Consider the following 17,879-nt stretch of genomic DNA (forward strand, 5'->3'; position numbering starts at 1 on the left):
TGGGTGCAATTGTTGTGTCCAAATTAAAACAGAAAATCATTGGCTTAATGGTAAGCATTCTCCTCATTCCATCTTGGGAAAGTCCAAGGTAATATAGTTTCTTAACCAGAGGCTTCCATCTTTCTTCATTGCTACAACCCATCAACTGTAGCCCGAATGCTAGTGATTTCCCGACATATACTGTACTGGCCAAACTCTTTCGGACAATTAACCCGTATGAACATCGGGAGCATATAACTTAATGATTAAATAGCCTGGATATAATTACTTTAACGGAACTTGCTACAAAGCAAGACTCCTTGGTATTGTGATCAAAGTTCCATGTAGATTAAATTATTTAAGTGAATAAAGGATCTAGAATGTTAAGAGGAGCAAGCAAACTAGTCAGCTTCATCTCTGCAAGAGTGAAATAGACAAATACTCCAGGATAATCAAATACCATTGTCCCAAAATCATTTTCTTCATACCCATATTCAAGTAAAACTCCACACGCATTTTCACTTCCTCCATGCTATGGGATAACAACCTTGGACATCGGCTAATAACAAAACCCATCCAATCCCTCTTAACTCCATTACTCTCCAAATACTCAAAAATCTGATCCAATTCTTCAATTCTACGTTGCAAAATATCAAGTCCAGATTTCAAAAGCGTAACACCTAGAAATTCTCCTTTCACATGAACTGTCTTCAACCACTCAACAAGCCGTCTTACAGACTCAAGATTCCCTTTAGACATGCATATCAGCTTTGCAATTTTAGGATATGAGAGGTTAGTGTGGTTCAACCACCTATACAATTAAGTAATCACAATCAATATGACGAAGACATACCATAGACATACCAAAAAGCATTATCTTTTCATATCCAAAGACATTTTTGCATTTTGACTTTACCCTGAAGCAAAAACCAAGTAAAAAAAGCAATGCCTTACCATATAACACGAACAACATTGGAGTCATCAATAACATACTTAGCACGTGCATTAAACGTAGAATCCTCAAACTCAGGCAACGTTTTCAAGAGAGCTGCTTCGATCATCGCGTAATCAATAAATTCTAACAACCTATTAACCAAATTCGTCGATTAAGTAATTCCAAATTTTCCCTTCCTCATTGCCCCATTAAAAACCTCCGGCATTACCTTTCTAATCTCAAGCGCCCGCATAACCAAATAGATAATATGACTGTGGGTTTCTACTTTTTTTTTCATTTGAAATATTTGTAATTGTTGACAGCCGAGGTTCCATGGTCTAGTGGTCAGGACATTGGACTCTGAATCCAGTAACCCGAGTTCAAATCTCGGTGGAACCTTTTGTTTCTTAAAAAAAAAAAAAAGCATGTGTTCTTTTCTGAAGTCAACATTAATCATTTTAGAAGCATCTGGTGATAGGGAATCGTTATCTTTTTGTTTCAGGCTTGTCATTGTTTGGGATGGATATTTCGATGGCATTATATGTTTGTCTGTATCGATATTATTTCTTCTCTTTTTGCCTTTTTATTAAATACAGAGTTTATTCATACTGTACTTTTTTCACCAAACTGACACGGAATTTTGATCTGACCAAATGGAAAGGAAGAGAACAAAGACTACACTCTATGAAAGAGACACCGTATACGAGAAACAGAATTCATTTACTCAAGAAAATAATTGAGCCTTCTTTTTTTGACCAAACAGTACGACTCTTTCCCAATTAGTATATTTCCACAGAAATACCAAGAAAAAAATTAGCGTAATTTCTTTTCTCTCTTGATTTTCTGTCTCTTTCTGAACAACTGAAAATCTGATCTGAATGAAGGAATCCTGGAAAATTACCATATACATTGCACAAAAGGACCACAAACAAAAGATCAATTACAGATCAAATTGTGGCTTGTTTTAAAATGAAAACAAGCTGTCAAACAAATATGAACCATAACGGTCAATGGCACCCCTTTTTCTGCCCAACTTTTATCAATCCTGATCCATACACAAACTAAAACTGTTGTCCATTGGACTCTGACTTCACAAAACTTAGTTGTCAATGAACATCTAAAGAAATGTGCATCTCGAAGCCTCCCATTCGATACAAATATCACCTTGAAACCCAGTTTACTTCCAAAAATAAGAAGAGTTTCATCAGGTGCCAGCCAGCAGGCACTCAAATAGGAAGCCCGCTGTCTTATTAAGAAAGAATTGAGAACAAATTAACCTCTCTGCTAGTCACGATCCGGTCTTTCTATATCTTGGGCTTCGGGTGGCTCTGGGAATATCTCCTTAGAATGCCGTCTATGTGAGGATGAATGGTCACCTCCACCATTCGGGGCACTGCCCTGTGAACCCGTTGTTCCTGAATGTTTGAAACTACTTCCCCCTTCAGCTCTAGTGGTGGAGGCTGGTGGAATAACTGTTACATCCGAAGCGCTTTGACGCCAGCTACCAAAAAGAGCAGCATTCCAAGATCCTCTTGAGGAGGTTGCTCTAAGCCTTGCTGAGCTTGAAGTATCTTCTCTAACCACCCTCAAAGGATTTTCCAAAGCTTTGAGAATATATCTCATTAGGGGTCGCCTAGAAGGTTTTGGATTCAGACAAGACCTGGCAACAATGGCCATGGCCCAGACTTCCTCCAATAGATCCTCATCCACAAGAAGAGATGGATCCAAAATTTTTGTCACAAGTTCCTTATCATATATAGTGATATACGGTAGTGTCTGTTCTAACCATTCCTTCATCTGGGTATCACTGGATGCACTGATGTCCAGCTTACCTGTTACCAACCCAAGTAAAACCTTGCCAAAGCAGTAAACATCGTAGGCACATAATGCTGTAGATGAACCTGGCCATTTTGCAAATAAAAAAGCAATTTCAGAAAAAGCCTTCGGATTTGATGAAAATTTTAATGTCAATTCTACGCTATCAAGCCTCCCTCATGTTTCAAAATCCCCCTGGGAGGTAAGGTCAGGCAAATTTAAGAAGACTCTGGCAACATTTTGTCTGTCCTAGAATGAGTGATTATTTATTTATCTGGTAAGTCTAAATAAGTAGGCATATCACAGCAACAAGCCGCCAGTCTCCTAAAGGGAAGGGGGGGAAGAAAAGTTGAATTTTCAGGTACAATGCTATCCAAATGTGAAACTTGAATGAAAATGGTTGCTAATTAGTCAAATGGCAGAACGCATGCAAACATATAAGAGATGCAACATACATGTTGGACCTAAAGTGCAAAGTACGTTAATGAACAGCTAGTTGATAACAATTGAGATCTAAAATAAGTGTGAAATTTTATGAATAAAATGTGCACATACCTGAAGAACCTTGTTCAGATGACCTGCATGCAACAAAGAAAAAACTGTATGACAACCTTTATCAAGTAAAACAAGCATAAAAAGCATGAAATTAGACTTGGTACATTTTTTTTTGAAACGGCAATAAAATCCAAAAGGAGAAAATGGAGAGGCAGAAATAAAATACGCTACTTGGTAATTACTACTCAGTTTACAACGAATGTTGATGCATATGGGCATGCATTGCTCCAGGTTTGAAACATCTAAAGTATATCAATATATTCTAGATCCCATAGCAAAATATAACAATTTTATTTAACATATAAATTGCCAGCTCTCTACTGCATCAGGCATTAAAACCAGATCTTGGGCTCATCCCTTCAGGTCAAGGAAACATGTTTGTGTCCAGGAAAAATATGCACAACGCTAAAATGAAGCAAAGCACTGCACTGGGCACATAAGAATTATAGGCAGGCTTAATTGCGCGAAAGTTCAGACTTCATAATACCATGTTCTACCAGTTTGTTGTTTGTAGCCAAAACATAGAACAACATAGAAGTACCACTCTGTTCAATTAGATTCTCCATCCAAAAATATATACATTAAATTCTCAGCTTCATTCTGGTGAAAGGAAGGTTGATTTTATAACAAAACCTAAGCAAAATCTTTTATATATCCAGAACTCATGACAGCTAAAGGAAGCAATACTGCAAAAATTCAGTGCAATCCACAACTAAGTGAAGGAAACCCATGAAAACAATCAATAAATATTTGCATTAAAAAGGCAGCTGGCAACACTTTTCTGCAACTTAAACTACAAAATATAAGCATGTCAAACCACCATCCTCGGGAAGACTAACAAATATTAAAAATTCAAATGTATTCGGCAACTTACTAAAAAGTGAGATAACACAATCAATATGCTAGAATATGTTCAACAAACATCTTATGCAAGCTAAAACATACATCTATGTATAGTTCACAATCTGAAAACATCTGATCAGAGACAATTCTACAGAATACTCACTGTGGCAACCGCAGTAATCTTGTAATTCTATTTTGATGACCATCGCCTTCTTGAGCGCAGACCTCACTCAGGCTCCCTAGTCGCACTTCAAATTTATCATCAAGAAGTATACTGCTAGCTTGAACATCTCTACAACAATAAAAGAGAACATGTCACTGCCAGTTTTTGTAGCGCCTACAGAAGCTAATCAACAAATATCTATTGCACAGCCAAATGAAATAAAGATATATTTGATGCAGCCAAAGCATTTGCTTTATAGAATTAACCCATTGTTGATGCAAGCAGATTTATCAAAACACGACCATACAAAGAAAAGGCGACATACTTTAGTGATAGGCTACCAAAAGAAAAAGGGAAAAAGAAAACAGATTATTGTAACAAAATCCTCATCATATGATAATTTGCCTACATAAAGGACTACCATTCCTGCGATATTGCTAAACCCTGAAGTTTTTTCTGTAAGTTTCTCTGTATTCCAGTTTACAAGAAGGTTTGATATGCATAAGAAAAGAACCATGCAACTGAAGGAAGTTTAAGCATAAGAAACAGAAAACTGCAAAAATACCTGTGGACAAGGGGTGGTGTGCATTCATGGTGCAGATAAGATAGGCCTTCTGCAGCTCCTATAGCAATTTTCAATCTTGTTATCCAATCTAATGACTGTAAACTATCATCTTCCAAATTGTTTTTCCTATACAAGGAACTTGACAGGTCCCCATTCGGCATATATTTATAAACTAAGAATTTTTCATTCTCTTTCTCTAAGCAGTGTCCCAATAGGGGAACTACTCGTGGATGTGAAACTTTACTAAAGAAATCCAATTCCAAAAGATAAGCTTCCTTTTTAATTGACTGCAAATCAATCCTTTTGATGACAACAGGAAGCCCACCTTCTAAGATGCCCCTGAAGAGATCACCGGAATGACCATGCTTGATGAGGTTTGCATCACCAAAATCACCAGTGGCTTGAAGAAGTTGCTGATATGTAAATAAATCACCTAGATTCGAAAAATTAATATCTACTCCCAGCGAAGGAGGTGTTTCTCTAGCAGGAACTGGTCCGACACCAATCTCTCTATGATTTGCAGTGCTCCGTCTACGAACACATAGGACCAGCAATAGCAACAACATTAATAGCACAATTAACCCAGCTCCTCCCAAAACTGTAGCCAATATAATTGTCCTTCTGTTGCTCTTCCCAGTTTCAGGGGCAGAAGGTTCTGTGGAATTTGGGCGCCCAAAATCATCAAAACTCAGGCCCCTCTCAGCATAGAATGATACACACTCCGTCAAAGTCCTCTGGTTTGACACATTTTGGAGACAGTTAGTACTAAGAGATGCATTGTCATGCACATAGTCTGGAACCCTGCCTTCAAAATAGTTTCCTGACACATCAATAGAACTAAACCTTCCAAGTACAGTTGTGAGACCTCCATAAAACTTGTTATGGGAAATATCGAGTACTGCAGCAGTGGCATTATAATTCAAAGCAGAATTAGGCAGCTCCCCTGTGAAATTATTGTGAGAGATATCAAGCAGATTCAACCCAGGTATTGACCATAATACTACAGGAAGGTCACCAATGAAACTGTTGTTTCTCAGAACTATAACCTGCAACTGACTTGGAGCAGGGAACAAATTGGCTGGCAGAGACCCACCTAGACCATTGTTCCCAAAAACCATTCTCTGCAAATTCCTTAGCCCTCTAAGATCTTGTGGCACCAACCCTGACAAACCATTGCTGCTGAGATCAAGGTCAACCAAGCTATCAAGGTCACCAAGTTGTGCAGGTATTGAAGAAATTAAACTATTGTCCGAAAGATTCAGACTTTGTAGCTTTGAAAGGGCCCCAATGCCGGGAGGAATTGACCCCGTTAAGTTATTTGAAGAAATGTCAAGACTCGTTAAATCCCTTAGTGAGACAAATGATGATGGTATAGATCCAGTAAGCAAATTCTTCGAAAGATCAAGAACTAAAAGGCTTAACAATTGACCCAGAGTAGAAGGAATTTGCCCAGTGAGCCTATTATCTGACAAATATAGACTAGTTAAATTAGTCAAATTGCCAATACTCGAAGGTATAACACCTGTGACATTACAAGACCTGAGATCCAACACTTGCAGCGTCAACAGCCTTTGGCCAAACCAATTAGGAATAGAACCAGGAAGCAAGAATTTAGATGCATTAAAAGAAACCAAATGCGAAAAATTTGCGAGAGAATCAACAGCGAACTGTGGGTTTTGTTTACCAACCCTTGTTCTTCTAAACCCAGAAATGTTAATCCCAATAACACTACCATTTTCACATGTTATACCGTTCCAACGTGTACAAGGATCAACTTTTCTAGGCCATTCTCTGCTTCTAAGCCCCAAAGAGGATCTGAGTTCAAATAAAGCTGTAAACTCAATGCCTGAACTCAGTCGCTGCTGCTGCTGCTGCACTTGTTGCCCAAATGTAGACTCAAATAACAGCAAGAACATGAGATATAACAAAGCTACTCTTATGCTACGCTGATCCACCATGGCTTATGGACACCAACCCCAATCATCTAAACATTCTTTTTTTTCTCTCTCTCCATTCTTAATACATGTATCTTTACATGTAATGAAAATTGGACAAAAATAAAAGATACCCACTTCAGTAAAAATGGTTACTTTCTTTCTCTTTTGTAAGACTCAACACCCAAAAAAAGAACACAAAATAGCTCTTACCTTGAAGCACCAAAGCTCTATTTTTTTAATTCTTCAAAACTGTTGGTAACCAATCCGTGTCAACTTCTCTTCTTCTTCTTTGCTTGCTTTTTTCTCTCTAAATCCTTCAGTTTCTAATGTTGACAAAAGAGAATAAGACAGAGGGAAAAGAAATTTAGAAAAAAAAAACTACAAATGTTTAATGAATTAATCAATAATAATTCTAGAGAGAGAACGAACTGAAGGAGGCCGGTCAAAAACTCAAGTGGTGGACTTTTACACTCTGTCTCTTTCCTTTTTCTTGTTCTGAACGGACTTTAAAAGGTTTAATTTTTAAGCTCTGACAAATCAACTTATGAAAAAAGAGTTGATCTTTCAGAGGGACAAAAAAAGGGGTAAGAACAAAGGGGTAAGAATTAAAAAGAAGTCTTAATAACAGGCTTGAACCACTGGCTGCGTGATTTTGGTCTGACAACAGAGCCAGGTCCGGCGCTGGTTCGGGTTTTTAGTTTGACCTCCGGTAATCCCGCCCAAGCCAGCTAAGCAAAGCTTCGTAAAAAAAACAAAAAAAGAACTTCTCTATCACTTTCTCTTTCTTTGTTCCATTGTCTTGTAATAACTTCTTCAAGGTTTTCTCATGTTTCCCGTTTTTGTTTTGGTTTACGATGTTTTGTTTGTTTTTGTGGGGAGGAAAAACAACTGGATTTTTGGAATGAATTTCTGTCACTCAACGGTTCAAGGAAAGTTACAGTACTAGTTACCAGTGATAAAAAGAGACACCTAAATTTACAGTTCATAGGGCTGGAAAAATCTGCTATTTACTATTCAAGCAACAGATATTACTTGCATTTGTTTTAAGTCCCTGTTATGGTGGGTTCATGTGGGACTGCACTGGCCTGGGTAGGTGATCCTAATGTACTTGTTTCGCTTAATCAAATAATTCGGCCATCCAATTTTTTTTAACTCTTTTCAAGTTCAACCTTTTGTTGGGTTTTTTTAGGAGCTTTATCAAGAATATGAACAAAAATAAAAATTTAATCCCAAATCTGAAATCTCCATCTCTTCTATTGATAATATTCAAACTCTTATCTCCTTTGCTTTGATTCCATTTCCAAGTCTCAAATTATAGTTTGATAAGTATTTTAATGTTGGATCTCAATTGGAATTTTTTTATTGAAGATAAGAGATTGAACTGCAATAGTTTTATTTTTTTTTTTTGGATCACAATATTTAAAGAAAGCATTAATTAAATGAAAGACTTGTTGACTGGTGTGAATCTTAGTGGGATCACTCAAATTGTCATTTTTAACAAAAGCTGTTAAATAATTGTGAAAGAAATGCTTGTATGTAACATCAATTGAAATCAGTAATTTCTTGAATAATTTCTTGGCATTCATGAGGTTCATTAAACATTTATTTAACGTTTACCATTACAAGAGCTTCGCATAACTGACAGCTTCTGAAACTCATGAGTTATGACAAATCCACTTTGCAACTTCATACCCACTTTTTCAATGGATCCATCCAAGTTTTTTTTTTTTATACAACTTGTCAGCATGAAACTTTGTTTCATACTACAGCTAGGGCAAGATGGAGCTTTTCTTCATCTGGAAAAAAAATGATGATAATCTTCCTCTTTCAATACCAAAAATCTCTTTCATGCATGGAAAAAAACTATAAGACAGAAACATATTGTACTGCAATATAATTGTTTTTTTTTTTTTCACACTGATTAAAACATTGACTTGTGAAACTCTTTAAGTTTGGTGTCAAGAAAATGACACATGAGATAGAGAAAAACAAGATCATTGAATAACTACAATGATTAGAACCAAAGAAGAAGGAAAAGATAAGACAAAACCCAATTAAGAGAGAGAGTGAAGCCTTTCTTCTATTCTGGTCCCCTGCTTCTGGCAACTACTATTACAACCACCAGGATCTTGACTAAAATATAACCAGGATCTTGACTAAAATATAACAATGCTCCCTGAAAAGTTATGTCGACCACCAAGAGAAAATTGACGTCATGACTTGTTACTCTCAAGGCAATTTTCTTGCTTGTGGAAATAGTTGCTTCTAATTTTAATGTCTAGATCCTGAAGTTGAACCATGCTTACTTTTGAAACGTATCCCCATGGTTTTTTTCAGATGTTGAATTCCAAGTCTCCAACCATTATTTCTCATAATCACTTTCAACGCCCACCTCCCAAAGAAGATCACTTTCAATCAATTAAACACTGTGAACGTTAATTATGAGTCAAGTTTATTTCCAGTCATTCGCTCCATGGAAATGCATTTAATTTTTGGTTTCAACCTCGCTTGCTAGAAGCCTAGAACGTTACTTTGTTGCTTTCAAGAATACCCATTTCATTAAATCATACAAGCAAGACTTTGAGCTGGTCAGGTATGCCCGCCCCCCTCAATTGAATGCTGAAGTTCTAGCAGCAGCACAAGGGTGAAAAGTCCTTTCAAATCCTAAGTAGAAATTTTACCGCTGCTGTTGCTGTTTTTTATTGATCATTTTGGGTTCAGTCTATTGAATGAGTTATGGTCAACAGCGACAAAAAATATTTTTTTGAAGTAGCTAAGGATGGATTGTTAGGTCTCAGCCTATGCCATAGCCAATAACGCACCAACTGCAAAAATAATCTGACCCTTTTTCTAATCAACAAAATATTTCAAATCTCTAGCTTTACTTTGCGTGAATTTAAAAGTTCAAACCATATGTTGCAAAAATGATAATGATAGAAACTTTCTAGCTATTGGAATTTGGAACCCATCAAGCATCAATAAACTATCAATTTAAAGGGAATTCTATCAGTCAATATTAGAATCAAATGTAGATCGAATGCATGCCAAAAAAGGGGTGATTTTCTTATCACTTGTTTAAAATGTATCAATAAATGATTTAAAAGAACAAGAAACAAAGGTTTTGTATGTGAATCAAAACTTTTTTGATTGGGTAAAACTTGACAAATCGGAACTTTTCCATAAACTTGATGCTAATAGTTATTTACAACAAGAAAAAGAAAAACAAAACAAATCAAATCAAAATAAAAGGACATGACAAAGATGATAACCTGTTGCCATGGCTTTCCTCCCTTACCACACGGAATCTGCCTAAGCAATGACTAAAGACGTAAAAATGGTCAAAATCCTAGGCAAAGGCAAGTGGGTTTTATGTTCCCATGTCAGAAAGGCCATGAACATCAAATTTTCAAACAAAAAGAAGGCAACAAACTAGTGGAAGGTACTGTTGGAAATGCACATTTATCCTGCTTTCCACGATTGCTATTTGGTAAGAAAATGCTTCAACGACAATAGTCACCAACGTTCCTCGTTGTTGTTTTACTTTTCCAATCATCAAGCTCAATTTAATTTTACATGTCAAAGTAATATATATACTTCCATTATATATTAAAACTCCACGTAACATTTTTTTAACGTCAAAGATATTTTTATTGTGGTTTTTTTTTTTATTAATTCAATTGAATCAAAATTTTCTTATAAATTGAAATTATTAATTGTTGATATCGAGCTCCAAACTAAGAGTCAAATTTTTAAAACCATAACCAAAATAAAAAATAATTAAAGGCCAAAATAAAAATTATTTTTAATGTTTGCATTCTCATACTCAAATTTGAGATCTATTATTGGAAATCAAAAGAAGAATATAAAATGAGAAAAATAAAAAAATAATAAGATGAATAAATAATATTTAGATGGTTTTATTTTAAAAGAAAAAAATGAGAGATTTATTGGGTAAAATGATAATATAATCAAGCTAATGTAATATTACATATGTTAAATCGATCTGATATATTAAATTAATTCAAAAATTAAAAATATTTTTAATCATTTATTGACATTCTTTAATAAAAAAACAAAAAAAATTGATTTATGTTTGAGATCCAAAAATACATCTAACAATAGTAATTATTAGAATTTGACATCACTTTGATTTTTAGGGCCATATTGGACGTTGACTCATTCCTTCCTCCCTTACTTGTATAACATAAAGACGTTACTCGATCTTAATTTTAGTCAACATTTAAGTATTTCACGAAACAAATATAACAAATTGCAAAAAAAAAAAAAAATTAAAGCATAGTCAACCATGATGAGCCACCACTTGTAGTTGTGGGTAAACAATTTGATTTTTTTTTTTTTATCGATAAAAAAATCGGCGACTTTATCATCCACCAAACCTTAATAATTTCAAAGATTTTTTTTAGTAGTTATTCAAACGGCAAGAAATCAATATGTCTCAAGGTTTTTTTTTTTCTTAGTGATTTATTACATTAATTCAAGCAAAGACAAAATGCGTTTGTTGTGAGGACAATATCTTAAAATATGAGAGTTTAATTGATTTTCTAATATATTATAGGGAATTTCTAAACTTAAATTATAATTAATAAAATTAATAATCAAATACTTTATCAATAAATTATACGGTTAATGGTTAATAACAAAGGGAAACAAATCTAACCAGCTGTTGTATTATTCCCTTACCAATATTTTTTTTTTCTTGTTCTCAAGAATTGTCCATCCCTTGAAATTACAGAAGGAACTGTTTGTCTCAGGGTCTTGTTGTCCCTGTACATTTCACTTCAGTTTCCAAGAACCATGTTTCCGTTAGGAACGTGCATTAAAATTTACATGAGAAAGGGCCTCAACAACAATTTTAACGAAGTCAAAAACAAAACACAAGAACAGAAAGTGAAACCTCAACAACAGCCTTCATAATCCTATTCCCATGGACCCCAAGTGGCTGCTGATCATTCATGATTTGCCCTTTGAATACTCTCATGTTCTAAACTTCATTATAACATATTAATTAATATATTACCATCATTTACAGGTTAATGTCACTTTTTGATACATATTAAGTAGTATTAATAACTCAACTATATACCTTAAGTTCAGAATCCAGACTGTATAGTCTGATTCTTTTTTTCATTTGTCAATTGAAATTCTATAATCCCACAGTATGTAAGTACTGAAATCAATGTCCAAATTCCATTCCAAAAGAAAACAAAAAAAAAAAGTGATAAAATAGACTGATTCTTCATCTACTTATGGCAGGAGTTGGTGGCTATGTGTATCTCTGCAGCTGTACAATATATATTGCAGGGAGTAAGCAGTAAGAACAGTTGTTGCAATTGATTTTTACAGTAATTTTTAAGAGCTGATATTTAGTAAATTTAATATTTAAATTTTATTACTTGTTCTCAAAGTTGTGATTTTTTTTTATAAAAAATAATATAAATTAAATAATCATATTTTAATTTTGAGTGCTTTACTGATTCAATTCAATTTATTTGTGGTTAGCACGCAATGCATAGTTGCCAAAAGCACACCTGAAGCCTGATGGACTTTCCAGGTTTGCACCCAAAATAATTAACAAAAATAAAAACTTGAAGACTTTCCAGGCTAATCTGTACTATTTTATGATTAATCATTTCCCCTGTTTTTGGATTCATGCCATTGAGGATTCTTTACGTTTCCTTTTCCCATTGTGAGTAGTTTTCTTTCAAGATTGAAGGCTTACAAAAGATAAGTAAACCAAATAGATACAACAAATATGCTTCAAATTCAATTAAAGATGTTTATCTCCTTGTAAAAGTTAGTTGAAAATACACTTTTTAGTAAAAAAAATAAAAAGTAATATTATCTTTTATTATAAGAGTTTAGATTTAATGTATTATCGATATATTTTATACATTATTAATACATAAGATTATATTATCTCAATGATAAAAAATTTTAGTATTCACTAATAATTTATAAATTTTATATATTAATAATGCATCAAATATAAAAAGATTTATTTTGAAATTTTTTTTTTTTTTGAATTATAGATTAAGCATTACTGGTAAAGGGAGGGAGAAGAGAGATTAAAGGTAATAACGATTCAAATAAAATTAAATTTAATTCAATTTTTTTTAATATTATAAATTTTTAAAATTCAATTCAAATCTAAATTGAACATTCATACGATTTGAACCAAATCAAATTTTATTAATTTAGTTAAGTTTGATTTATTAGTTTTTAAATTTTAAATTTTATATATTATTTAAATATATTTAAGTGAATTTTGATATAAAATTATTTATTTTATTTTATAAAAAATTAAAAATATATAAAAATTAAAAAAATATAAAATTTGACCCGATTTTTTTTTTATTTTTTAATTTGAAATTTGATATGAATTTAAAATATACATTTAATATTTGAATTTGATCTTAATCAAATAAAAAAAAACTAATTTAAACCAAATTGAATTCTACAATTTTGAAATCAATTTTCGATATTCTTGATTTTTTTTTTTTTTTTATCATTGGCGGAAATGAGAAAAATGAATCAAACTCAAAAGAAAAATAAAAGCAAAGCAGGTTCATTTAGTTCAGACACTAAGCGATGGTTTTGTACAAGGTGTTGGAGTTGGTCTAGCAATTAATGGTGCCATGAAAGTGCAACCTTATTGGATGGAAAAGCTACCAATTATCTTGTATTGTTTGCCAGCTGTGGCTGGGGCAGTTATGGTGATAAGAAAATTAGAATGCTCTCTAATGCTGAAATAGCAAGGAAACAGATAAGAGGAGCAGAATAAGAAAATTTTGATTTCATGGTACAATATTTTTAATTTCTATTTTGAGACAGTACGAAATAGAAATATTAGCACTAAAAAATAAATATAAGTCAATGAAGTTTTGATTTAGTGACAAGAAGAAAATGTTATAATTTTGAGATATTAAATTCAAATTTTGTTGTATATGAATTTAGTTTAATTTTATATTAAACTTATTAATTAACTATGTTTTAATTTGATAATTAATTAATTAGATTATTTTGTGATTATTTACTCAGGGTTAGTTTAGTATTGTTTTTACGATTGAAATGAGTTGAAAAAATTACTTTAAAATAATTTTATTTTATTCGAAAAAATTCATATATATTTTTTCAAAAATTTATTGTTGGGTATTTGATTTCAATATTTGATTCAGAGTAATATGATTTTAATAAAAATTGATAAATTTTCAATAGTACTTTGTGTCCTAGAATTAAAAACTTACATTTTTTTATGATATTTTAAGATTATGAGATAAAAAGTAGTCTTATTTTTAAATTTGACTTAAATAAAAAATTATAAAATAATTGTTACTCTTTGATTTTTTGAAGGAAATTATTTACCTTAAATAATATCTTTTGATTTTTTTAAGGGAATTATTTAATATATTATGTAAGGCATTTTTAGATAAAAATGTCTTAAATAATCATCTTAAAAATACATCAGTTAAATTTTTAAGACATTTTTAATCTAAAAATACCTTAAATTGAAGGGGTTTATTTAAGATTTTTTTGTCAAAAAACACCTTAAATAATATTTTATTTAAGGTATTTTTGGACAAAAAAAATCTTAAATAATACTTTTTGATTTTTTAAAGGGGATTATTTAATCCCTTATTTAATGCATATTTTGGATAAAAAATACCTTAAATAATCTTTTAAAAAATGTATCGGTGAATTTTTTAAAGTATTTTTATTCTAAAAATACCTTAAATAATACTATTCAATTTTAAAAGGACTTATTTAAGGTTTTTTTATTCAAAAATACTTTAAATAATCCCTTTAATTACTTATAAGATTTAATAGATAAATTATAAAAATATTAGAGTAGCTCAATTGGTTAAAACATATAATTATTAATCATAAAGTAGTAGGTTTGATAATTCTTTTTAACATTTTAAGGGTCTTTAATAATTTTATTCAATTAATTAAATTGGACTATTTAAGTTACCATAATATGTCAAGAAGATTATAATAATTATTCAAGACAAAATACCCTCAAAATGAAAAAAAAAAAAAAAAAAACTTTGAATATTGTATTTTTTTCAAAAATCACATTTTTTTCAAGAATTTTATTATTTGTGAAACAAATGTCCCCTAAAAATATTTAAAAATCTTAAATATTTGGTATTGTTCTGAAAAAAATATTATGAGTAATTAAAATATCTAAAATATATACAATAACAAAAATATTATAAATATAGGGTTAATAAAGTGAATTTTTATCTCAAACCCATTTTTTCATCCCACTAGTGCATCTTAAAAAATATTTGTTGTTTAGGTTTAAAATCTAAACTTTTAAATTAAAAAGTAAAAAATTATTTATTGTTTAATATTATGTTTAGATCAAAAGCAATTTTTTAATGCAAAAATTACTTTCAACAATAATATTAAACGAAACCTTATTATATAAGAAAAATGTTAATAAATATCTTATGACACTAATTAAGATCATATTTAAAACAAATTATAATTAATACTTTATGTTCATTGAATTTGCAAAAGTAGTACATTAAATGTAACATTTTTTTAATATAATATTTTAACTAATCTTAATAAGTGTTTATAGCCACCCATAAACCAAAACCTATTATATATTAATAAATTTAATCATTTATGCTTTTTTTTATTTAAATTTCATTATTTGATGATTCATTTTGTTTATTATTATTTTTTTGCCATCCTAAAATCAAGCACTTGTTACTCAAAATCGTGTGATTAAAGTATTAAATTATTAATTTTAGTGATAAGAATTCGATATTTATTTAATTTAAAATATTAAAAAAAATTAAGTACATGTCAATAATTTGATAACCATAATCAACCTCATAATTCATTGAAACAATGATACCAAAATAGTATAATTAGTTTGGGTATTATGATCGCATCAACAAGGGCGCAAATCTTTTTCTTTGCGTAAAACAAAAATAATAAGCAAAACTAAGCAAGAGAAAAGTATTGATCAATTCAAATATTTTAGACCATCAAAGCGACATTAATAAATAAGGAGCTCTGGTAGCTTAGAACAAACAAATCTGTCAAGCAGAAATGATTATCAAATTGGTAACTGCGTCGTGATTTCTTAGGTGGTAATATACACATTTGTCAATGTATTGAATTTTTTATTATTTCACATTTAAATTAGATTATTTTTTATTTATTATCGATTGATTTTAAATTAAATATTTAATTTCATATAAAAACTCGGATTTTATTATCTTATTTTTTATTTATATTTCTTCTAAATTTATTAAAAAAATTAAGAATAATAGGTCTAAGGTTGGAAAATCGAATCCTTTTATATTTTTCAAATGAATTAGTAGATAGATTGATAAAGATTGTAGAAATAGTCAAGAGCACAAAAAAAAAAAAAAAATGGGATTCTAGAGGTTGACTAAAAATTAATTTTGAACGATATTTATTTAAATAAAGTTTCATTTTGGATAAACTATTTAAATGAATTAAAAATAAATCAACATAGATTTTCCATCACAATCTTACAATCCAAAAATAAAATAAAACTGAGTATGTTATTTGGAGTATACCCTTTTGATTCAGTCAATGAATTAATACTTAAAAGAGTTTATAGTTTTTGAGATTGAGATTAGTTGTTAATTAACTACTAATAAAAAAATTATAGGTCATATATCTTGCGCGCACAATATCAAGAATACGGTGAATATTATAATTAGAGATGTAATCGAGTTGATATAGTGAAAAGTTCGAATTTGAGCTCGATTAATAACTCAAGGCTCAATACTCGACTCGAACTCGATCGAATTTTATTTTTCAAGCTTGAGTTCGATTCGTGATCGAATTCGAGTTACTCGAGCTCATTCGATTAAGCTCGATTAATAAATAAAAATAAGCTCGATTCGTATACTCGACAAGAGTTCAATTATTTATGCTCAAATTCGAACTCGGACTCGAAATATTTTATTAATTAAAATAATAAAAATATATTTAAATATAAAAATTAGATTAAGTTCACGAGCTATTCGAGTTGGATATAAGAATACTCGAATTCGGATCGATCGATAAATCGAACTACTCAAGTTCGACTTGATAATAATCGAATCGAATTCGAGTTTTTTTTAAATCAAACCCGAATAACTTGTGAGTACTAATATATCATTTACACCCCTAATTATAACATAAAATTTATTGAAAAAATATTAAAATTTTAATTTTAATAATTAAGATTGAACTCGCAAAACATTAATGAATAAATTTGACAAGTCAAGTATCAGACAGAGAAAAAATATTACCGTTGGGTTTCATCCTAAGTCCAAATCTAATTGTACCAAATTTTTAGGCTGAAAGTGGACAGGCTTTTAGGGTATTTGACAAAAAGGCTTGGCCCAAACTAGGCCCAACCAAAGACAACAATGGTTGGGTGTTTTGGACGGGCCTGCTTTCAAATTCCAAAACCAAGAATTTGAAAATTTTTTCTTTGGTAAATCAAAGTTTAGGAACGACAAATCATTAATTTAATTGAGATTTATGAATTCATTAAATTTTTATTTGCGAAATTTTTTAACTTATAAATAACCTATTAACGAAACATCGTGGAAAGATTCGAATTTGTTTATTAATACATTCATTATTCGTCTCTTACCACTTCTACTAATCCTCGTTGATAAGAATGTACAAATTAAGTCCCGATCCTTTTCACCTTGGTAGAATAATCAAGGGAAGACCTTCTAATAACTCTGTCTGCAACCAGGTTCCGCAATAATTAATATATCCAAATTATGAGACAAAGAGAGCTCTCTCGCATGACGCATGAAATCTGCACTCCCTGCCCCTCTAAAAATCTAGAAGAGAATCGACATATGAAACCAAAATATAAGAAAAAAGCACAAAATTTCTATGGATTCATCCATAGCTTCACCTAAGGGACTGTCAGCCTCAATTGGTTCAACTCCAGGACTAAATTCGACTACATCATTTGCTATAACGTCAACAAAAATTTCATCACAAGGACGAATGGGCTTGTAATGGATACCACAAGACCCAGCTTATCCACAACATTACCAGCATTAGTGA

At 31.3% G+C, this 17,879-nt stretch overlaps 1 protein-coding gene, 1 non-coding gene and 1 pseudogene across 4 annotated transcripts; 1 reads left to right on the plus strand and 2 right to left on the minus strand.

The window, feature by feature from the left end:
* Positions 1–208: 208 nt before the first annotated feature.
* Positions 209–2,118, minus strand: LOC111281675 (transcription termination factor MTERF2, chloroplastic-like; annotated as a pseudogene).
* On the plus strand, positions 1,241–1,312 carry TRNAQ-CUG (transfer RNA glutamine (anticodon CUG)). The gene has a single exon. It is a non-coding gene; the product is annotated as a tRNA-Gln (tRNA).
* On the minus strand, positions 1,804–7,732 carry LOC111282261 (putative LRR receptor-like serine/threonine-protein kinase At2g16250). 3 transcript variants are annotated; one of them, XM_089761194.1, is made up of 6 exons: positions 7,221–7,717; positions 7,002–7,114; positions 4,855–6,883; positions 4,290–4,418; positions 3,284–3,306; positions 1,804–2,814 (listed from the first exon to the last, which is right to left on the minus strand). In XM_089761194.1, the coding sequence occupies exons 3-6, from the start codon at positions 6,810–6,812 to the stop codon at positions 2,198–2,200; spliced, it is 2,727 nt and encodes a 908-aa protein (XP_089617320.1). In that variant the 5' UTR covers positions 6,813–6,883; positions 7,002–7,114; positions 7,221–7,717; the 3' UTR covers positions 1,804–2,197. The 3 variants fall into 3 exon arrangements, with proteins under 3 accessions (XP_089617320.1, XP_022726004.1, XP_089617319.1); XM_022870269.2 differs by having other exon boundaries at positions 7,002–7,709; XM_089761193.1 differs by having other exon boundaries at positions 4,855–7,732.
* Positions 7,733–17,879: the final 10,147 nt, after the last annotated feature.

Source organism: Durio zibethinus, chromosome 5 (genome assembly GCF_047325235.1).
Source record: "Durio zibethinus cultivar Kanyao isolate XHJ-2024 chromosome 5, ASM4732523v1, whole genome shotgun sequence".
NCBI classification, from domain to species: domain Eukaryota; kingdom Viridiplantae; phylum Streptophyta; class Magnoliopsida; order Malvales; family Malvaceae; genus Durio; species Durio zibethinus.